The sequence below is a fragment of the Stegostoma tigrinum genome, chromosome X, assembly GCF_030684315.1.
Source record: "Stegostoma tigrinum isolate sSteTig4 chromosome X, sSteTig4.hap1, whole genome shotgun sequence".
Taxonomy (NCBI): domain Eukaryota; kingdom Metazoa; phylum Chordata; class Chondrichthyes; order Orectolobiformes; family Stegostomatidae; genus Stegostoma; species Stegostoma tigrinum.
Window position 1 is genome coordinate 10,137,214 of NC_081404.1, and position 24,407 is coordinate 10,161,620.

General features: G+C 41.2%; 1 protein-coding gene and 1 long non-coding RNA gene across 2 annotated transcripts in view; one reads left to right on the plus strand and one right to left on the minus strand.

Moving 5' to 3' along the window:
• Positions 1-24,407, plus strand: part of LOC132207520 (uncharacterized) — an 82,341-nt gene that overhangs the window by 36,100 nt on the left and 21,834 nt on the right. The gene's annotated exons all lie outside the window — the stretch shown is intronic.
• LOC125448242 (complement C1q-like protein 4) overlaps positions 18,407-24,407 on the minus strand; it is a 75,295-nt gene continuing 69,294 nt past the window's right edge. The window contains exon 3 of the mRNA XM_048523382.1: positions 18,407-18,754. Coding sequence (XP_048379339.1) covers positions 18,733-18,754 — 22 coding nt within the window. The 3' untranslated portion in view covers positions 18,407-18,732. The remainder of the gene's footprint in view (positions 18,755-24,407) is intronic.

Below are 24,407 nucleotides of genomic sequence, written 5' to 3' on the forward strand. Positions count from 1 at the left end.
AACTCACCATACTGCTTGCGAAAAGCTTAAACGAACAGGCTGGAGGTACAGCCTGGTGCAGTCCATGAGCTGGGTGTGTGTCCCTGAGCGCGGTGTCTACAGTGGGATCAGTCTGGTTGGACTTCTTGTCTGACTCTGCCAGGCATTTTGCCATAGCCCACTTTGTTCAGATGCCTATGAGATTCCAACAAATTCCTTTTTAAATTCAATCAGGGGATGCGGGCATTGGTGGCTAGGCCAACATTTATTGGCCAGCTCTGGTTGCCCTTGAAAAGGTGGTTGTGAACTGCTGTCTTAAACCACTGCAGTTCACGTGCTATAGAGACACACAATGCTCTCAGGAAAGGAGTTGCAGGATTTTGACCCAATGACATTGAAAGAATGGTGACATAGTTCCAAACCTGGATGGTGATTGTTTTAGAGGGGAACAGCGAGTGATGGTGTTCCCACGTATCTGCTGCCCTTGTTTATCGAGATGAAAGTGGTCATGGGTCTGGAAGGTGCTGTCGAAGGATTGTTGAAAAATTTCTACAGTGCATCTTGTAGATGGCACACACTGCTGCGACTGAGCATTGTTGATGGAGGGAGTGGGGTGTTTGTGGATGTCATGCCAATCAAATGGGCTGCTTTGTCCTGGATGGTGTCAGGCTTCTTGAGTGTTGTTGGGGCTGTACCCATCCAGGCAAGTGGGGAGTATTCCATCACCCTCCCATTTTATAGATGGTGAACAGACTTTGGGGAGTCAGGAAGTGAGTTACTCGCTGCAGTATTCCCAGCTTCTTACCTGCTGTCATAGCCACAACATTTATATGGTTAGTCCAGTTCAGTTTCTGGCCCATGTTAACCCCTAGGATATGGATGGTGGGGGATTCATTAATGGTAGTGTCTTGGAATGTCATGAGGTGATGGTTAGATTCTGTCCTGTTAGAGATAGTCACTGCCAGGCATTTGTGTGATGCGAATGTTATTTGCTGCATTTCAGCGCAAACCTGGATATTGTCCAAATCTTGTTGCATTTAAACATGGACTGTTTCAGTACCTGAGGAGTTGCGAAAGGTGCTGAACATTGTGCAATCATCAGTGAACATCCTCTCTTCTGACCTAATGATGGGCAGATGCTCACTGATGAATCAAATGTTCGGACTGAGGACACTACCCTAAGAAACTCCTACAGAGATGTCCTGGAGCTGATATGACCGACCTCCAACAACCACGACCATCTTCCTTTGTGTCTAGTATGTCTCCAAGCAGCGGAGAGTTTGCCCCCAAGACCTATTGAGTCCAGTTTTGCTCGGGCTCCTTGATGCCACACTCGGTTGAATGCAGCCTTGATATCAAGAGCTATCACTCTCACCTCAACTCTGGAATTCAGCTCTTTCATCCAAGTTTGAACCAAGGCTGTAGTGAGGTCAGGAGCCGAGTGGCCGTGGCAGAACCCAAACTGGGCGTCACTGAGCAGGTTATTACTGACTAGGTGCTGCTTGATAGTGCTGTTACTGACACCTTCCATCACTTTACTGATGATCAAGAGGAGTCCGAAGGGGTGGTAATTGGCCGGGTTGGATTTGTTCTGCTTTTTGTGTACAGGACACACCTGAGAATTTTCCACATTGCTGTGTAATTATCAGTGGTGTAACTTCAGGTGTTTTTCCTTGAGCATAAACAAATCTGTTAGGGCCTGGATATGATTGGTAGTTGAGGGCCAGTGGAAGCTTGCACAAAGTTTAGGGCACCTATCCCTCAAGGTAGCCAAAAATAATTCATTCACACTTACATTCTAGTAATGATTGTAACAAGATCAGCCAAGTGGACCTCATAGAATATGAGTTCCCTGATTACTGCTGTTAATCTGGTCCAATCAGGATCCCCCGGCTGACAGATATAAACGGGAGTGTGTTATGGACCAGACCTGATCTCCTGAAAATATTTTAAGGATGTAGTCTAGACCCTAACTGTTTCTTATTTTAAAGGCAGATGTGAGGTGTATGTTTCAGATGTTACGCGACCGGTCAAGCCATTCGATGTTGAACAAAACACAAGTTATTTAAGCACTACAATTAAAATATAAAGAAAGATGAATTTAGAATAACTTAACTATTGGAAAATTTAACTGAATAATAGAAACATCACCTATTTCTAATTAACTGTTCCAAAATAGTAACATCCCGTAAACACACCTCATGGCAAAAAGGTTAATTCAGACACAGGTTCTTACATGCAGTTCTCCAATTCAGGAGGAAACAACATCAAGAGAGGTTTCAGAGAAATTAATGACTAGTAATCATTTCCTAAAGTTTCTAACTCTTCTGAGACCCCAAACAGCATCTGACCGCTAACGCTAAAAAAAAGCTAGAAATCCTGGTCTGCGAGAGCTGGCCACTTCCCTTCCATTGTTATAACCATTTTTTAAAAACCCAAAGGCCTTCTAAGTTATTTATTTAAGCCAATTTTAGTAGCTAGTTCAGCATCTCTGCCTTTACAACCTCTCTTCAAAAAAATCTAGGACATGATAAACTTTTTAAACTGACAGCATCGTCACAAGCGTCAGAGGTTCTGTTCACTCTGAGAGTTGGCTCTGAGGGAGCTAGATCAGTGTCAAGGACTCTCCACATGTAAATAAAGGGTTACTTGGCAACAAGATGCTGGCCTCTGTGGAGTTAGTTTAGCAGCAACAAGAAAAATACACGCTCCTGAAGAAATCCGCTCGCAATTGTCATCTTTGAGTTGGGGTAAGCATTTCTGGCATGATGCCATTATTTGGGAAGCTTGATTCATTTGATCTTGCTGTCAAAGACTGGGCCCAGTATTTTTTTGAGCGAATGACATTGGGGCAGGTGAAAAGCAATGAGTAATTCTCCTACAGCTTGTAGACTCACAGCTTTTTTGGTTATTAGGAGCCTAGCTTTCCCCAAGTCACCATTTACTAAAACCTTTCAAGAGTTGACAGGTTTATTTAAGGAACACTGTGTCCACAAGCCTCCTCTAATTCTGAGAAGGTATCAGCAATTCAGCAATTCGAGAACCAGGGGAATTTGAGTCTGGATTTTTGAAGAGGTTAAGACAATTGGCAGAGGCACGTGACTTTGATTTAATGCTTAATGAGATGCTGAGAGTCCATTTGGTATGTGGGATTAATGATGTAATGATGTAAAAGTGCCTATTACTTGAAGCCCAACTGGAATTCAAACAGGCAGTACAGGAGAGTACGCATCCTGGGAAGTCCACCACCATATACCTTGGAGCAGTTAAATTACTTAGCAACATCCAAATCAGAATCAATCAAAATGACCGTCTTTAAATGGTCACCTGGTTCCAATGGAGGTCGATACCAGCATGGCCATTTCAGTGATCGCAGAGCCACTCGTTAACAAAATGCCCTCTGGACTCCAACCCTGAAGTTCGTGCAAGACCTCAGCTAGACTGAGAATCTATATCGGGAAAGCTCTACAGATTAAAGGTACAACTTTGGTTCCAGTCTCTCATGAGCAGCAACTGGTTCAGTTACCACTGATGGCAGTAAAAGGCTCAGGTCCAAAGTTGATGGGGCAAAATTAATTGAGAAAGATTCACTTAGATTGGCTCAACATTTCTCGATTAGAAAATGGTTGCCTGATTAAATATTCAGAGGGACTATCAGAGGAGCCAACGCCACCTTGCATGCTGACCAGGAAGCAATCCCATGATCCTGCGAGGCCCACCCAGTGCCATTTGCCTTATGGGCCAAAGTAGAGGCCGAAATCAGGAGGCTGCAAGGTGAAGGAATCATCAAACCGGTCCAGTTTGCGGGATGGGCAGCACCCGGTTGTACCAATTGTGAAGCCTGATGGGTCAGTTCAACTTCGGGGAGTATTTAAACAAACCGCTTCTCACAGTGGGATAAATACCCAGTCCCTCACATAGAGGGTCCATATGCAAAGCTGGCAGTGGGTCTGTCCTTCACAAGGCTGGACATGAGCCATGTGTACCTGCAACTGCGGTTCGGTGAGGATTCCCAGAATTTTGCTACAGTTAATACCCATCAGTGTTTGTACCAGTATATGAGACTGCCACTGGCGTATCATCAGTCTGTGCCATTTTCCAGCCCATGATGGTGAACATTTTACACAGTCTTCCCCAGATCACCATTTCTTTCGATGATGTGTTAATAACAAGGAAGACCAACATGGAGCACTGAGAGAACTTGGACAGAGTCCTTAGACTTTGTTTCTCTCAGGCAGATGTACACCTTAGGAGGGAAAAATACATGCCCCATGCCCTCCCCAAGTGACCTACTTTGGCTAGAGAGTCGATAAGACTGGGTTACACCCTTTGGAAGATAAAGTGAGGGTGATCAAAGGTGCCCTGGCTCCCACAGCTTAGGTCTTTCCTTGGGCTGGTGAATTATTACAGAAAGTTCATACATAACCTGGCCTCCATCCTGGCAGCTTTGCATTAATTCTTAAAGAAGAGTGTTAGCCTTAGAAATGGTCCCATAACCAAGCCATAGCTTTTCAGGAAGTGTAGAAACAGCTATTATCCTGTAAGCTCACTGTGATACCAAATGAGATCTGGTATTGACATGAAATGCCTTCCAATATGGCATCAGCGTATAATTAGCTCATAGGTGGCCCAATGGAGAGGAATGCCCAATAGCATATGCATCCAGGACTTTAGCTAATGCAGAGCGTAAATATTCCCAGATAGAGAAGCAAGGTTTGGTGGTCATATTTGGAGTCAAGAGGCTCCACCAATACATTTACGGACATAAATTGATAAGATTAACGGACCACAAACCCCTGCTAAATCTATTCAAAGAGGGCAAAGCAACGTCATCCATAGCTTCAGGCCGACTTCAACAGTGGGCTGAAATTCTAAGTGTGTATAATTACAAGTTGAAATGTTGTCTGGGAGGCTAAGCGAGTGAGACAATTTATGTCAGGGGATGAAGTTTGGTGTTGGAAAAATATTACTGTTGTAACTTGACAAGATATTTCTGAAAAATTGTCCAGTGAAAATACATGGGTAGAAATGAGAAATAAAGGAAAGATCACCCTGATAGTCAGAAAGAAATGGTGAAACAAATATACAAAGAGATCTCAAATATATATGTATATGACAAGACTGTAATTATGAGGATTTTAATCTTCCTAATATTGACTGGGGCTACCATAGAGTTAAAGGCTTGGTTGATGAAGAATTTGTCAAATGTGTTCCAGAAAATTTTCTTTATCAATATGTGGATGTTTCCACTAGAGATGGTATAAAACATGACCTTCTCCTGGTTAATAAGGCAGGGCAAGTGACTGAGATGAAAGTAGGGAAACACTTTGGGTCTAGCAACCATAATTTTATTAGTTTTAAAATACTTATGGAAAGGGATAAGCCTTCCATAAAAGTTAAAGGTTTTTATCCGAGTAAGGCAAAATTTAATGGTATGAGACGAGAACTTACAAAAGTTGATTGGATTCAAAAGTTGATTTGCAGGTAAAAGGAAATCTGACAAGTGGGAGGCTTTCAAGAGTGTGATGACGAGAATTCAGAGGCAATATGTTCCTGTTAGAGTGAAAGGTAAGGCTGGTAAGATTAAGGAACAATGGATGAATAAAGATATTGAGGTTCTAGTCAAGAATAAACAAGAGCCGTAGATATGGACAACTGGGTTCAAATTAATCTCTTAATCAATATAAAGGGTGTAGGGGCATTCTTAAGAAGGAAATCAGGAAAGCAAAGATGGAATATGAGATAGCATTGGCAGATAAGGTGAAGGATAATCCAAAGAGATTCTATAAGTACATTAAGAGTAGGAAGGTAACTAGAAAGAGGGAAGGCCCCTTAAAGATCAAAGAAATCACAGGAGATGGGAGTGATATTGAATGAATATCTTGCATCAGTTTTTACTGTGGAGAAGGAAATACAGGCTACAGAACTCAGGGAAATAAATATTGATATTTTAAAATCAGTTCACATTACAGCAGAGGACATTCTGGAGGTCTTAGAGAATATAAAGGTGGATAAATCTTCGGATCTTGATCTAATGTATCCCAGAATGTTGTGGGAATTTAGGGAATAAATTGCGGGACACCTTGCAGAAGTACTTCATCATCTATAACTACGAGTGAGGTGCCAGATGACTGGAGAGTGGCTCATGTTGTGTCTTTGTGAAGGGATGTAAGAACAAGCCTGGGAACTATAGATCTGTGAGCCTAACTTTGATGGTGGGTAAGTTGTTGGAGGTTAATCCAAAAGATAGGATTTATAATCATTTAGAGAGGCAAAAATTGATTACGGATAGTCAGCATGGTTTTGTGTGAGAAAAATCGTGTCTCACAAACTTAACTGAGTTTTTTGAACAAGTTGCCAAAAAGCTTGATGAGGGCAGAGTCATAGACATTGTTTATTTGGATTTTAGTAAAGCCTTTGACAAGGTTCCGCATGGTAGACTAATTGGTCAAGTTAGGTCACATGGGATTCAGGGTGAGCTTGCCAATTGGATACATAATTGGGTTTAACAGCAGGAGACAGAGAGTAATGATAAAAGGTTGCTTTTCAGACTGGGGGCCTGAGACGAGCAGCACTCCACAGGGGTCCGTTCTGGGTCCTCTTTTGTCTGTCATTTTTAGAAATGATTTGGATGAGAATATAGAAGGCATGGTTAGTAAGTTTGCAGACAACACTAGAGTTGTTGGCATAACACACAATGAAGAAGGTTTTCTAAGATTACAAAGGAATCTTGATCCAATGGGTCAATGAGCTGAAAAATGGCAGATGAATAAATGCAAGGTATTCGATTTTGATACAACAAACAGGGGCAGGGTGTATATAATTAATGGTAGGGCCCTGGGTAGTGTTGTAGAACAGAGGGACCTAGGGGTGCAGGTACATAATTCTTTGAAGTATGTGCCATATGTTAACAGTGTGGTTAAAAATGCATTTGGCATGCTTGCCTTCATTGCTCGATCATTTGGGTATAGGAGTTGGGAAGTCATATTGAGGTTGTACATGACATTGGTGAGGCCTGTTCTGGAGTTTTGTGTCCTGTTATGATTGACCTGTCATAGGAAGGTTATTATCAAGCTGGAGAGGGTTCAGAAGAGATTTACCAGGATGTTGCCGGGTATGGAAGGTTGGGGTTATGAAGAAAGGCTGGATAGGCTGGGACTTTTTTCACTGGAGTGTAGGAGGTTGATAAGTGACCTCACAGAGGTTTATAAAATCATGAGGAGTATAGATAGTATTAATGGTAGGTGTCTTTTCCCGAGGGTGGGGGCTTCAAGACTAGCGGGGACATATTTTTAAGGCGAGAGGGGAGAGATTTTAAGAAGTCATGGGGGATCATTTTTACTCAGAGTGTGGTTCGTGTGTGGGATGAACTTCCAGAGGAAGTGGTGGATGTGGGCACAGTTACAATGTTTAAAAGACACTTAGATAAGCACATGAATAGGAAAGGTTTGGAGGGATATGGGCCAGGAGGAGGCAGGTGGGACTAAGTTAGTTTGGGATTATCTTCGGCATGGGCTTGTTGGACAAAGGGTCTGTTTTCGTGCTGTATGACTCTCTGACTCTATAACCTCGGAAATGGCCCTGCATGGGTAAGAGACTGGTAGACACAAGGTCAAGTCAAGTGACAAATAAAGTTCAGTAGGTGTGATGGTCCTGAACAAGCATGTAGACCATATGAAATCTGCAAATTCGCAAACTATGCAGGAGTAAAACATGCCCAGTTCTTTGACCGCCATTCCGACTGTTCCAAAAACCGTGGCTTCTCTGTCTCCCTCAATCTGAGATTGACATCGCAGATGTCGCCGCCTCGATACTTTTGCTGCCTGAAGAAGAGAATGAATTTCTTCCGTGAGGCTCCAGACGCGAGAGGCAAGCTACAGTGTGTTACACACAACCCATGTCAGAGGCAGAACCGAAAGAACCTGACTCGGTGCTAAAACACCCCAGGACAAGCTAGGAAAAAATGAACTGGCCTATGCCATTACAGAAACATGGCTAAGGGAGGGATAGCACTGGCAGCTTAATATGCCAGGGTACAGATGCTTTAGGCAGGACAGAGGTGGAGGACAGAGGGGAGAGGGAGATGCATTTTTGATTAAGGGGAGTATCACAGATGAAATAACTGAGGGATCATCCAGTGAGTCTTTGTGGGTGGACATAAGAAATAAGAAGGGAATGGTGACATTATTGGGGTTATACTATAGGCCCCCAAATAGTTAACAGGAATTAGAGGAATAAATATGCAGGGAGATTGAGAAGACTTGCAGGAGCAATAGGATTGTCATAGTGGGGGTTTTAATTTTACGAACATCGACCAGGACTGCCATAGTGTTAAGGGCTTAGACAGGGTGGAATTTGTTAATAATGTTCAGGAAAGTTTTCTCAAGCAATGTATTGACGGACCTACTCGGTAAGGGGTAAAAGCTGACCTACAGTCGGGAAATAGGGCAGGACAGGTGACTGAAGTGAAGTTGGGGAGTGGTGACCATAGTTCTATTAATTTTAAACTAGTTACGGAGAAGGACAAAACTGATCCACAGGTTCAAGTTCTAAATTGGGGCAGGGCAAATTTTGGTGGAATTAGACAGGAGCTTGCAGGTGTTGTTTAGAGTAGTTTGTTTGCAGGCAAAGGGACCTCTCTCAAAAGGGAGGTCTTTAAAAGTGTGATATCTAGAGTTCAAGGTCTATATGTTCCTGTGAGGGTGAAGGGCAAGGTTGGCAGGAGTAGGGAACCCTGGATGACAAGAGATATTGGGACATTGACCAGAAAAAGGAGGCATGGCTCAGGTACAGGCAGCTGGGATCAAAGGAATCCCTGGTGGTGTGTAGGGGATGCAGGTGGGTGAAAAGGGTGCATGCGATAGCTTTGGCTGAGAAGATTAGGGTGAACCCAAAGAGATTCTTTATGTATATTAAAGGAAAAAGAATAACTTGAGAGAGATTAGGACCCTCAAGGATCAAAGTGAACAAGTATGTGTGGAACCATAGGAGTTGGGCAAGGTCCTCAATGAATATCTCTCCTCTGTGTTTACTGTGGAGAAAGACATGAAGTCTTGGGAACTTGGGGAAGTTAGTGGCAATATCTTGGTGACAGTCCATATCGCAGTAGAGGTGTTGAAAGTATTAGAACGCATGAGGGTGGATAAATCTCCTGGACCTGACCAGAAACATCCAAGAACCCTGCAAGACGCTAGCGAAGAAATTGCAGGGACCCAGTCTGATATATTTGCATCATTGTTAGCCACAGGTGAGGTCCCGGAAGACTGGAGCGTAGCGAATGTTGTGCCCTTACTCAGGAAGGACTACAAAACAAAACCTGGGAACAATTGACCAGTTAGCCTAATATCGGTGATAGGTAAATTACTTGAGAAGATTCTGAAGGATAACATGTACATGCATTTGGAGAGACAGGGTTTGATTAGGAATAGTCAGCATGGCTTTGTACGTGGGAGATCATGCCTCCCAAAGCTGCTAGTGTTCTTTGATGAAGTGACAACAAAGGTTGATGAGGAGAGGGTGGTAGACGTACCAAATATGGATTTCAGTAAGGCCTTTGATAAGGGTCTACTTGGTAGGCCGCTATGGAAGGTTAGATTGCATGAAATCCAGGGAGAGCTTGTAAATTGTATACTCAATTGGCTAGATAGTAGGAAACAGAGAGTAATAGTGGAAGATGCTTGTTGGACTGGAGGCCTGTGACTGGTGGTGTACCTCAGGGGTCGGTGCTGGGCCCATGACTGTTTGTTATCTATATCAATGATTTGGATGAGAATGTACAAGGCAAGATTAGTAAGCTTGCAGATGACACCAAAATAGGCAGTTTTGTGGACAGTGAGGAAGGTTATCAGAAATTGCAGCAGGATCTTGATCAGCTAGGGAAGTGAATCAAGGAATGGCAAATGGAGTTTAACATAGATAAGTGTGAAGTATTGCATTTTGGAAAGTCAAATCTAAGTAGTAGTTTCATGGTGAATGGTAGGGCATTAAAGAGTGTAGTGGAAGAGTTGGAGTTCAGGTCCACGGTTCTCTGAAAGTGGAGTCACAGGTAGACAGGGCATTGAAGAAGGCTTTTGGTGCACTGGCCTCGGCAGGGCACTGAATGTAGAAGTCAGGAACTTACATTGCACTTGTATAGGATGTGAGGTCACACTTGGAGTATTGTGTTCAGTTTTGATCGTCTTGCTATTGGAAGGATGTTATTAAACTGGAAAGAGTGCAGAAGAAATTTACAAGGATGTTGCCAGGACTCAAGGGACCAAGTTATAGGAAGGGGTTTGACAAGCTAGGGCTTTTATCTTTAAAGCGTAGGAGACTGAGGAGGGGGTGATGGATTTTATAGAAGCACGTAAGATGATGAGAGGCATGGATAGGGTGAATGCACTCAGTCTTTTTCCCAGGGTCGGGGAATTGAGGGCAAGAGGGCATCAGTTTGAGGTCAGAGGGAAAAGAATACATGGGAACTGAGGGGTCACTTCTTTATACAGCGGGTGGTACGCATATGGAATGAGCTGCCAGTGGAAACGGTTGAAGTGGGTACATCAATAACATTTAAAAGGCATTTGGACAAAGGCGTGGATAGAAAAGGTTTAGAAGGATATGGGCCAAGTTCAGGGAAATGGGGTTAGTCTGAATGGACATTTTGGTCTGCATGGACCAGTTTGAATGGAAAGGCCTGTCTCTGTGCTGTAGGACTCTATGCTATCAGATTCAGAGGGGGAGGGATATAGTGATTGTAGCCAGGTGCACCCATAGAACATGAGTTCCCTGATTGGGGCTGTTAATCCGGCGTGTCAGATGCTCTGTTCACTCTGAGAGCTGGCTCTGAGGGAGCTGGATCAGTGTCAAAGGCTCGCCACATTTCAACAAAGGGTTAGCTGGTGACAGGATACCAGCCTACATGGGGTTATTTCACCTCTGTGCCTCTGTTGGCTCATACTCCAGTTTCTGACTGGCTTGTGTGACATCTAATCAGAGTCGGTCGGCTGAATGTTGCGTTTTCTTTTAGCTGAGTCTGAATTGCTTTGAGGTTTTGGAATGTTTTTTTTTGCTGCCAGGCTGAATGAGTTTTCTCACCATATCTTTATCAAACTTGCCTCATGACTACCTGCCGTGTCCCTTTGGCGTCCTTCACAGCTGATTCCAGACTCATCTTGTCATGCGCCATTCCTGGAACAATTTACCACTCACCAGATATCCCAAAATTCACCAGCATCCTTTGTGCCATTTTTAAAAGTTCATTGTGCACCCAGACAAGTCTGGGCAGTCCTGCACAGTTCCCAACATTTGTCCCAGACATGGCAATCAGGAGAAATTCATGTTTCATTATGTAGGCAGGGACCTGGAATTCCTGCTGGATGGGGTAGTGCAGAAACGGGATGTTCTCTTCCCCAGGACCAGCAGTGAATGCCACTGACACCGGACCATGCCAGCCTGGTCCAGGGCTGACACCTGGATTAAAACAGTCTAAGCCATCTGGAAGAAAGCACAGCACTGTAGGAAGAAGGCCAGTGACCTCATCATCTTCTCTCCAATGCCTCACACTCACTACCCACTTCCCACCATGGGTCAAGATCAATCACTTTCACGACTGCCTGCAACGTCTGCCCTCATTTGCTGTTATCCACCCCAACTCTGGCAGCAGCACTAACCCTGCATGCCCTAAGCACTGTCTATTCACTCATTTGTGACACCTCTCCACCTGCAATAAAAATAACAGCTGTGGCACCCACTTTCAGCTCCTTAATATCTGTCTCTCTGTCTCACTCCATGAGGATAACAGCCCACAATAGAGCAGAAAGAGTCAAGATGGATGGTGTGCTGCCTGCCATTTGTCTCTCCATCCCTCATGAGGAGACATTCCTGACTCTGACTGCTCCGCGCAGATCTTTGACTGGTGTGGGAGGCAGCTCCTGACTTACTATTTCCCTTGACTCGATAGCGGCCTGCTGATAAATATTACAAACCTCCTGGCTTTCTATCAGTACTAAATGGCAAGAGAGCAGTAATATGAGCTTGGTATCTTTGGCTGAGGGCCTGGAGACGCAGCATGGTGCAGTCCATGAGCTGGATGTGTGATCTGGACCAGACAACGCCCTTGATGCAGCATTATAGTGCGAGTTATCAGTGCAGCCTGAAGTGTAGAGAAGTTCTTTCAGTGGATCAGAGATGTGCCTTGAGGAGTCTTAGTGGATGGCAAATGTCAGGTGCCAATGTCTGTGCATGTGGGGTGCACGTGGCGGGTGTCCATGGAACATGTTGGTGCTTGTACCCGATCTGACTTCCATGTCAAGTTTTCCCAACGTCAAGCCTGTCTAGTGAGTTTGGAAAGATGGGATTCTGAATATTACTGAGACAAGTTGTGGCATTTACAAGGCATTTAACAATCAATAATGATTGCCAATTGGCATCTTGCTGTTGCCTGTCAAGAATCTTGCCATGCCACTTGTAAAAAGCCTAAGAGATGGAGTGAAATAATCATCACATTGAGATGGGCCTCACTGCACTTATTGCCCAATTCTGGCACCTATGTTGCCATAGACCACATTTCCCAGACTCCATTATGCTCTGTCCATTTTCTGAACTATTCTCTTTCTGCTACTCTCTGTCTTCTCAGAATAGGGGTATCTGGGCATCACTGTGCAGCATCATTATCCAGAGGTAATTAACGTACAAAACGTACACTTGCCTGCCCTCTCAGTTCAATGAAATAATAACATGGGTATAGCAGATACTTTAAGGGCGTGCAGAAGGTTAACCAAACAACAGTGTACGGGACTGTAGTTCCAAACCATTCTGCCCTATAAAAAGTCAATCATCAATGCAAGAGACACTTGAATACAAGGTATTCTTGAAAGGTATCCACCTGCATTGTCCAATGATTCTTTTTTCAATTTTACCAGGAATTCTAGTTTCCATAAATGTATTGAGCACATTCAACAAGCCATTGGTAGCCTGACTGATGTAGAACTGTCTGTAAATATTCTAAGGAAAGGACAAATCTATTCCAGCTTGAAAAAAGAATCTACTCTTCCTGGCTGGCCTTGCCACTAAATTGAGATGGGCCTACTTGGCTGGAAAGGCAATGTTTATCATTTTTTGTAGGCAGTTTCACAGAAGAAGCACAGCTTACTCACACTAAAATATATTGAACAATGTCTGAAATCAATACTTGTGTGTCATAGAATAACATGTCAGGTGTTGGATCACAATGTCGAGCCCTGCGCTTTGATACATTTTTAAAATAAATGGATTTATTCACATTACAAGCAACCTCAGCTATTTTTAACAGTGCAGAGAACTGGTCAGAAAGTAGTCTCCAACCATGGCATGATAATGTTTTGGCAAACGGATATGGCCTGTATCGTTATTAATGACAAAGAGTTAGGAATGTCTCTAGTATCCTTCTAGCAAACCTTAATCCTAACTCAGCAATGCTGGTCATCTTCAGTGAATAAGCAAGTCATGTCAACTGTGAGTTGTTAGTTTGCAGTATTGAGGAAGGGAGCTCCTGAGACTAACAGGAAACCATGTGAAGAAATTATCTAGATGATGAACATAAGAAATGCAGATATCGTGAGCTATGTGGTGTCATCACCTCTGTTGTTAAGAACCAAAGCTTGAGGACGGGAATAGATTTCATCTTGTGTCTCTCACAACTAGAAAGGACTGATGAGGATCAACACTATCAAACCATTGCTGCAGTTATTGAAAAATCCCAATAAAATAGCAAACTCAAATGCGGTTTCAAAATATATGGAGATGGAATTAGTTTACAATCATTTTGGGAGGCTGTATGCAGCATCAAATCAGCATTTGGAATTACAACAATACTGTTGGTGCAAATACTTTGTACAGGCACAAAAAACTTTGCGTATCAGGGTTAGACTTGGTTTGGAATGAAGCAGTGGGGGAATTTTATCCTCCAGGGAATCCCTGACTGCTTTGCTCCAAAATTAAAGCTGGTACAACTGTACTAGTGCTTGTGGAATGTGAAACCACTTTTGTACCAATGTTGTAATTGTTGTGTAAATGCAGCCTGGACTTATAGAAGTAGTCTCTTGTAGCATTTGGAAGGATTTTCATTGAACCTTTGCCGATGAACATCAACCTTTCTGGGTCAATGATAAAATAACTCACAACAGTGTTGTCCAATAGTTTAGTTAAGACCCACACCAATTGGAAATCCATATTATGGGCATTTGCAATTTGATTAGTAAGTCATAACTGAGACTTGTGGCAAGTGGTAGTGACTTACCTTTGAGTTGGGAGGCCATGGGTTGAATAATAATAATAATTGAGCAATAGAAGCAGTTGTTGATCATGTGCTCTGTATTCACTCTCCTTTTGCATGGATGCTGCACATCTCTCATATGTATTGTATGCCTTACACCTGTATTAATATTGCCTTTCAGACTTCGTACATTTTCAATGGGAGAGCAGTGAGCTATTTTCCCCGGTTAATATGTGTGCTATGAACTAGTTCCATCAACATAATCTATGAACAGAACTGGAGAGAGTGAATATATGAGTAATCACTTGGCTATGCAAGTGTTAATTTGCTGCAATAGCTGAATATTTCTCCGCAAAGCCTGAGGGCTGATCTTTCCATCTGAAGATTTTATTGATTCTTTTGGACAAACATGAAAAGGCCTTGGGGTTCTGTGTATAATTGAGAGGTGAATATCACTAGGCTCTTTTTATAAGTCTTTGAAGTGTTAGCTGAGTTAGGTTTTGGCAAATTATTTTCAATGCTAAACACAAGATGACACGGACACACGCAATGTGCATACATGGGAGAGGAGTATTGGAGCTAGTGAAAAGACATGCCACTTGCACATTGTTTGCTGGTCAGGAGACAGCAAGCTGGGCACATATAGCATGGGCCAGAGATGTTAAGTTGAGATCAAATTACATTGCCAAACATCACACCCTTTCTAAAAACCAAAAGAACTATGGATGTTGTAAATCAGGAACAAAAACAAAGTTGCTGGAAAAGCTCAGCAAGTCTGGCAGCACTGTGGAGGAGAAAACAGAGAACGGTTCTGAGGAAGGGTCACTGGACCCGAAACATTAACTCTGTTTTCTCCTCCATAGATGCTGCCAGACCTGCTGAGCTATTGCACCCTTTCTAGTTGTCAAGAGTGACAATGGGCATAAAGTAAAAATACTTTATTGAACAATAATATCCTATTTTATACAAAAGCTATAAAATGTAACCTCACCATCAATGACCAGATACTGAATGGGACAAGCCAGTTGTAAGTATAGCGGCTACAAGAGCGGTCAGAGGCTGAGAACTCTGCCACAACTAACACACTGCCTATTTACTATCTACAAGACACAAATCTGAAGTATGATAGAATACTTCCCACTTGCCTGGGTGAGTGCAGGTCCAGAAACACTCAAGAAGCTTGGTGCTATTCAGGACAAAGAGGTCCACTTGAGTGGCACCCCATCCAAAAACATCCTATCCCTTCACCACCAATGTTCAATACCGTAAATGTGTACAAGCTGCAACACACACTGCAGAAACTCATCAAGGCTACTTTGGTGGCACCTTCCAAACCCACAATCTCTCCCATCCAGAAGAACAAAGGCAGCAGATCCATGGGAACACCACCCCCTGCAAGTTCCCTTCCTGACTTGGAAACATATCATCATTCTTTCAGTGTCGCTAGGTCAAAATCTCAGCATTGTTGGTACACCTGCATAAATAGACTGCAGTAGATCAAGAAGGTAGCTCACCATCTTCTCAAGGGTAACAAGCGATGCGCAGCAAATGCTGACCCAACCAGTGACACTATATCCCATGAATGAATTTAAAAACTTGCTAATAATGTTCCAAAGATGCATCCTCCTGGTTGCAAACAAGTCCTCAAGTTTTAACTTATCGTAGAAACAATGGTATACAGTGAACCATTTCAGAATATTGCACAGCAAATGCAGTGATTTTCTTGAACCTGTTTGAAAGATGACAGTCAACATGCAATATAACTGTGACCACCTATTGCCATTGTGGGTCACATTGTAACTGGGTGTCTAGGGTTTTCTGGTGCAGTGGCAATGTCCCTGCCTTTGAGCCGGGTGACCAGGGTTCAAGTCTCACCTGTTCTAGCTGTGTGTAATAGCATCCCTGAATAAATTAATTAGAGAATATCTAAATCAATGCCCACTTCACTTGTTGCTCGTGAGTATTTTAGACTTACACCAAACTACTTCTAAAGCTACCAACTGTATGTTGATATCTGAATTGTTATAAAGTGGGGGTTGAACTTCCTCTGAGAACTAAAATTAAGACACCCAAAGAGAAGCACCTTGCCCTATAATCTGTAAAAGGAGTGTGAAAGTGGTGTACTCTGCCTTTCAAAAACTTCTAGTGGCTATATAAAATAAATCCCTGACACTCACTTTAAAATCAACAATTAACATTTTATGTATCTCACTCTTAACAGTGAAGAAATTAATGAAACTATCAACAAACCAGATAAATCCCTTCTCACTTCTAACTATTCCCAAAAAGAGCAAAATTCTAATGGTATGCTGTTCCAATAATACAATCCCCACTACTGTATGAAAAAAACTTAGTCTTTCGAAATTACAGCCAGATTACGTCTTCTGGAATGTTCTGTGCTTTCTCCATCAACTCTTCTGTCACGTGTGCTAGCTAGTTGTACTGTGGGTCCTGTGGTTATTTAGACGGTGCTTTCTCTAAGACGTTGGGGCAGCACGGTGGCTCAGTAGTTAGCACTGCAGCTTCACAGCACCAGGGACAATTCCACCCTCGGGCAACTATCTGTGTGGAGTTTGCACATTCTCCCCGTGTCTGCGTGGGTTTCCTCCAGGTGCTCCAGTTTCCTCCCACAGTCCAGAGATGTGCAGGTTAGGTGGATTGGCCATGCTAAATTGTCCATAGTGTTCAGGGGTGTGTGTGGGTTATAGGGGAATGGGTCTGGGTGGGATGCTTCAAGGGGCAGTGTAGACTTGTTGGGCCGAAGGGCCTGTTTCCACACTGTAGGGAATCTAACCTAATCTAAATAGAGGAGTCTGTGAGACCCAGCAATTCTCTGTTGAGAGCTGAGGGCTGTTAACTCTGGCAGATGGCAGTTAGCTCTGGGGCCTTATTGAACTGCCCCCTTCTTTTATACCCTTGATGACATATCAATATTTCTTACAATAGGATTGGCCCTGTGTTGTCAAAATCATAAGATTTAAATTTAATTGGTTTTTGGTATTCAATTGCCTGGTTCAAATTGATTGGCTAAATTCAAAAGCTTGTTGTCTTGATTAAAGACTGCTGATTGGCCTGCTAACTGTACGGCCTTTTGATACAAATGCTTCAATTCAGGTGCTCTCAGTGCACTTGTAAACTTACACGCTGCTGCTCACGGACTCCAGTTTAAATCTCTAAGCATAGAAAACACACATCATCCTTGAAAGGGGCCACACAATACTTTCCCCCCACCTAGCATTTCACAAATATCAAATTCTAACTTCCTGCCTCCCAATCCACAAGTATACTACCAAACTTTTAAACATAATATTAGTAGTTATTTGCATATTTGTGTGTATTGATCTCTATTATACATTCTTAAATATACGTGCACTATATATGTTTCTATTATGAATTCTGATTTACACATTTATAGCTTTTGTATATTCTTGTCTGATATATAATATAGTTTGATACCTATTTGCAGAGAGGGTTGATTGGCTCAGTTGGCTGGACAGCTGGTCTGTAGCACAGTGTGATGCCAATCGTACAAGTTCAGTTCCTGTACTGGCCGAGATTACCACAATGGTCCTGAATGGTTAAGCCTTGCCAAAGGTGTGGTGAGCCACTGGTTAACATCACCGCTAGTTGTCTCTCTCTATGTGACACAGCAGTCTGGGACTATTGTGAATTTACCTTTAGATATTATATACCTGTAGAATAGGTTCAGAATGATCATGATTTATACATGAAATGTTAACCTATTAGATGCTAATGCAAATGTTGTGCGCTTCCACCACCTTCTGTGTTTTTTTTTATTGTAGGCTTGCAGCACTTGAAACTTTGCTAAATTATTTGTAAGTGGGCAGCCCATTGTTAAGGCAAGAGGAGGCTGCCTAGCTGTGTCTGTTAACAACACCTAACCACTTATGAGAATAAACAGCACAATACTTGCAGACTTTTTAAAGAAAACTCCTTACAATGCCTACTAGAACATCATTCGTATAGACATTAAACAGAATGAGAGACAGAGTCATACGGAATAGAAATAATCCAACCAAAAGGACTTTTAAGTAAGAATGCAGGAAGTAAGATAAGTAATGGTGCTTTATTATACAGATCAGTCACATACACGCAACAGGAATCCATGTTGAACTGTAATATCTTGAACTACATGGAAATATTTTCAGTAAGAAAGAAAATTTGTAATGAACAAAAAGACTTAATAAAATTATCTGAATATCAAAATTATTTTAATTTTTAAATGATTGAAAAATACCACAGACAATCATGCAGGTAATGATGTATATCACACTAATATTTAATTGTAAACACTTACATAAATAAATCTGGGAAGTTGTCAAAATTTCAGCCAGACCAACTTCACTTCTAGTTTCCAAGATAAGCCTCATAGTAATAGTTAACATCCAAGGCTTTCTTTTCTTAAATTCATCCCCACCCCAACCTTTTAAAGAAAACTTTGCCTTCTTCAAAACCTCATGTTTCCACTTCAGCCAGGAAAGCAGGATGAATAGAGCCACAACTCAGAACATTGCAAAGTTCATCCTGGAGTTAATGCAATACAGGCACCACAGAGACAGTGTATAAAAGAGAAAAAAGGGAAGTGTGAAAGAGAAAAAGACACTCTCACAATAAATAGCAACAGAGAATTAAATAGAGATGGAGAGAGAACTTGGCAATGCAACCATATATTTCTCTGGCCACCCCCAAAATATCAGTACAGTCTCCAATAAATATTTAAAGTACTAATTGGGAAACAGAGCTTTGGATTGTTAGAAGTTTGAGCTGCAGCCGTGTATTTTTTTTCTGTAACATAAACAAATATTGACAGCAAACGTGACGGATCTTTAACAGAGTTTAAAAACAAGCTGTTCCTGCCTTGCTCCAAAACGCAGCAAACTGCCAATTTGTGCACTTGAAATTTTCTGTAACAATAATCATCTGTATTCTCAACTGAAAGAAGTGACATGCGCAATGTTGTGTGTGCATACATAAATATATATATCCACGCACATGAGTATAACAGAGTAAATGTGTGTACAAGTGTTCAGGAAAGCACTCATCCTGCCAGTTGCCACAACTTACAATCTTGGTCTGGTGCTCTTCCCCCATCTGATTTTTAAAGGGTGAACTTGCAGAACAGTACTTAGCAACCATGTGGAAATGTTTCATGTTAATAGGGGCAGCGCGCTGTAATAAAGTGCAAACAGAATAGTTGAAAACGGGAAATAAGCTTAGTATGTTACATCTTTGAATGCACTCAACATTTCAGAATATGCTTTTGGTCTTCTGAAGCCTGTATGTTAGATCGCTTCAATATATCCTGACCCAGCTTGGCACTATTTATGGGATTTAATCAGTTTATACTCAACACTTCTCTGAAAATTATCAGGTAACATTATTCAGCATGTGAAAAGAATATTGTGAAATAAATTTCAACATCTCCTACAGTACTGAAAATTCAAATGCTGGCTAAAAGATGCCACTGAACTTCTCAGAGCCAATTCTGTACGACCTGCATCCAGGATTAAGTCCAGCTCTTGCACACTGTAAGAGCACAATTGGAGATTGACACATCTGATACATGACTTATGCAAGCCTCTTATTTTAGTGGTATCCAACATGGTAGATCTCTTGGACACTGATTATTGGAGAAAATAACAGAGAATCTCTCCTCACAAAATAGGAAGTATTTCAAAATCTCTCCCCAACAAAAGACAAATTGCAGCATATTGGAGTTCTTTATCCCCAAGTGACACTTTCCTTGAAATGTGAGCTCCTGAAACTGTCACACCTTGAATTTTCAACAGATTCTCTTGTTTGCTATAATCTAACATCGATATGCCAGAATTGTAATGTTGTTTGAACTCTCAGAATGACAAAATACAGGTTACATACTGTAAGCACTAACAATGACAAACTAGTGGAAGAACTTCAGCTGATACATTCAACTCTCATGGTCCACAGTGGGGCATTTATAGAGTCACAGTCATACAGCGCAGAAATAGGGTCTTCGGCATAAATCATACACACCGACCAGCTTTCCCAAACAGATCTAGTCCCATCTGCCTCTGTTTGCCCCATACCCCTCTGAACCTTTCCTATCCATGTTGAAATGTTGTATCCGCCTCCACCACTCCTCTGGCAGCTCCTTCCATATACCTCAGGCCTCTTTTAAATCTTTCCCCTCTCACCTTAAAACTATGCCCTCTAGTTTTGGACTCCCTTACCCTAAGGAAAAGACCTTGGTTATTCACCTTATCTATACCCCTCGTGATTTTACAAACCTCTATAAGATCAACCCTCAGTCTTCTATGCTGCAGGGAAAAAATCCCAACCTATCCAGCTCTCCTTATAACTCTAAACTTCTGGTATTGGTAACACATGCTTGTAAATCTTTTATTGCACACTTTCCAGTTTAATAACATCCTTCCCTTAGCTCGGTGACTGGAGTTGCAGAACTCCAAATGTGACCTTACCAATGTCTTGTAGAGCTGTAACATGACATCCCAACTTTTGTACTCAATGTTCTGATCACCATCCTGTTTACCTGTTGGCACTTTCAAGGAACAATATAGCTGCAGCCCCAGGTCTCTCTGTTTGGCAACACTCCCCAGGGCCCTACCATCAATTATGTAAGTCCTGCCCTGTTTGTCTTATCAAAATTCAACGTCTTAATATGGAGTTGCTGGCGATTAACATTTTGTTCCTCCTGTAATTTATTGGTCTCTTCATTTTCTAACTATAACCCCAAGTTATAGGATTATTCGACAACTCAATAACAGGATTGGAACTTCAGATGGCATGTTGTCAAAGTAATGGGCTAACTTGTACATCTGTGAATTCCATGTTAGGTTACAACTAGGTGACTGGTATTTGCAGACATCAGTCCTGATTCTGGGGCCATAAGAATTGATCATTTGTCCAAGGTCTCCGAAAATGTATTTGACTGTTTGTTTTATGCAAATCAGATAGTACAAACATTTCCTGAATTGTCACCTGATAATTCAGGAAAAGCCAATAAGTTGTAATACATTTCAAGTGATTGAGAGATTGTAAATAAGCTTATTCAAAAATGAGACGAAATCAATTCAAGACAATAAGCTAAATGTAACTATCATATTCATGTGAATAGGGCCATTTGTCATTCGGTACTGCAATTTGACCTTATCGCCATGGCAACACAATATCCAGTACTGTACACAGTAACATTCTATGCATGAGATCATCACAAAATGTAAAATCTGATTACATACATACATATGCATACTTTCACACGTTGTACTTCAGTCATTGGATCAATATTTTTGACACCATGAAAATAAGATGCAAATAAGAAGGGATACACTTCACTTCTTTTTGGTTAAACAACAATCTCCCTGGTCCTGGATGTAAGGTCAATAAGTTGAACCTTTACACAATTATTTGGAAGAAAATCAAAAGTGGCTTTCTGTCCACAAGGTAAATTTCACTGATTGCCCTCTGGAACTTAAAAAGAAAATCCATGTAAATCTTGTAAAAAGGGTGTAAATTGCATCACCAAAGGCTGCAGTGAGTGATCAGACAAATTCACACATATAGTAATGGCAAATAACAATTTCTGTTATTTGCAGAGTTCATGGAATTTTAGAAATTTCAACACAGAAGGAAACCACTTGGTCCATCAGGTATGTGCTAGCTGTACATTTTCTTGCCCCCTGCCCTTTACCCAGTTTAACAATTTTCATCAAATTATAATTTTCTGTAGTATCATACTGCACCTTCAATCACCAATTGTGGCACTGTAACCCATTTTCTAATAACTCTTGCACAGAAAAAAAATCTTTTAACCTCTCCTTTTGCACTTATAATCATAAGGCAAACAATGAAGATCTTCTTGAAACTTCTTTCATAATTCTGGACACTTCTATTTTATAAACTCTCACCTTCACTTCTGTATTCCGTGAATTCAGGCCTAGATCTTCAAGCCAGCCATAACTTTCTAGCCACGGTATCAACAGAGTGAATTCATGTTGCAAAATTTCCAATGCTCCAATATCATTCCTATAATGGGGCGTTCACCACTGCTTAAAACTGCACTTGCAGCCTCCCCAATATCTTGCACAGTTTTTTTTGTACTAGAAAGCCTAGAATTTCAACATTCAGTAGATCAGTGCTGGCAGAAATACTGAAATTCAAGATCAAGCAGAGAGTAACTGAATATTTGGAAGAAGATAAGCTGATTCAGGAAAATTAGCACAGTTCTGTGACAGATGGCTCATGTTTAACCAACGCTGGATTAATTTGACAGGGCAACTCGCATGGTGCCTAGAACAGTATAAATAGATGGTTTAAATTTAATTTTTTTTCAATACTCTGCACGAGGTATTGCTAACCAACACTGATGAACATGGAATTAGAGATAGCCTGTTAAATGGATAGGAACCTGGTTGGGAGGTAAATTGGTGCTCGAGGGCCTAGATTTTCAAATATAACTTTAGTTTTGGAATAAAGGAGAGCATATCTAAATGTTCATGTGACACTGGGCTGCAAATGAAAGTGAATTGTGAAGAAAATTGCAAAAGGACCACAAATTGTGTGCGTGAGTAGTTCAGTGGCGGATATAATAAAGCGCAAGTTTGTACATTATGGATACAAGAATGGGAGTAAAATTTAAATGATAAAGCAAATCACTTCAGTATCCGAGTAGTCATTAAAAACTTGCTCAGAGCTGCAAAGGAGATCAAAAAGCCAATAGATTGCCTGGCTTGATCTCGAGAGATTCAGAATATAAAAGCAAGGAGGTACTACTACAGTTATAAACTGCTGGTTAGGCTTTATTTGAATACTGTATTCTGTTCGCAGATTACACCTTAAGATGGATGTACTGCCACTGAGGAAAGTCCAGTAATGATTCATCAAGGTACTAAATAGGATGAATTTAAAAAATTATAATGATCAACTAAGCAAACTTGAGTTATATCCCCTGGAATAAAAGGATGTTACAGGGTGTTTAAAACAATTGAGAGAATTGACACGAAAGATAGAAGGAATGACTTATCCCTTGAGTTGGGGAACCTAGAAAAAAGGGAAATATTTTAAGCTAAACTGCTTTAAAATTATAATCTAGGGAGAATGTCCAATGAAGTGTATGCTATTCCTCACAATTTGTGATACCCCTTAATTGGATATCATCAGATTTTGTTGTTGGTCCCTCAATGGCCACTTTTAAATCCTTTATCTGTATGCAGAACAATACACTACCACTATCCCTTGAGCATCCCATTAATGACATGAAATCCAATTATTTCTGTGCTTTGTTTTCTATCCAAAAACCATTTCTCTATCCATGCCACATTTTCCATTAATATCATAGGCCTTATTTTCACAAGTTTTACATGTGTCACTTTATAGTATGTTTTCAAAGTTCACATATGTCAGCTCATTATTTCCACATCTATAAATTTGGTAATTTCCTCAAGAGACTTACATTAGTCAAACATAAGCTGGCTTTTACTGTGCTGACTGTCCTTGATTAGCCCATACCTTTCGAGGTGATTCCTAATTTTAATGATAGCTTCCAGCAGCAGTAGGAGGAAAACCAGAATACAGTTTAATATAATTATTTAATATTGCAGTACAAATGACCCAGTGGCATTTAGTATCATGATCTGAGGGACAAAGCAATACAGAAATAGCAGTTATTTCTCTGTTAGCATGTGGAACATAGTAAAGGAAACAAGTTATGTTTTTTTGAATGGGGAAGGAATAGGGTTGGCAAGTGAGACTGGTGCTATAATGAGGGAAGATGTACTGATTTCAGATTCAAATTGTTCAGGGATGCGATTGTTCAGGATCAGGTCAGTGAAAGAATTATTGTAATGACATTTAGATTAAAATTATTTAGTACTTGACATCCAAAATACAGAAAAAAATGTTTCATACAGAATGTGGAGATAGACAATTACAACACGGTGAATATTTGCTGAATGTTAACAATTTCACATCTAATCTTCCTAAAGTAAAAGATGCACTTGTGTGATCTTGTTATTTGAATAAATTGCTAATTAATTTTCATTCACAGGATGTGGGCATTGCTGGTTGAACCAGCATTTATTGCCTAGAGAGTAGTTAAGAGTCAACTACGTTGCGGTGGGAGTGAAGTCCTTCCTGAACGGACATGAGGTTTTTCCTAACAATTGATAATAGTTTCATGGTC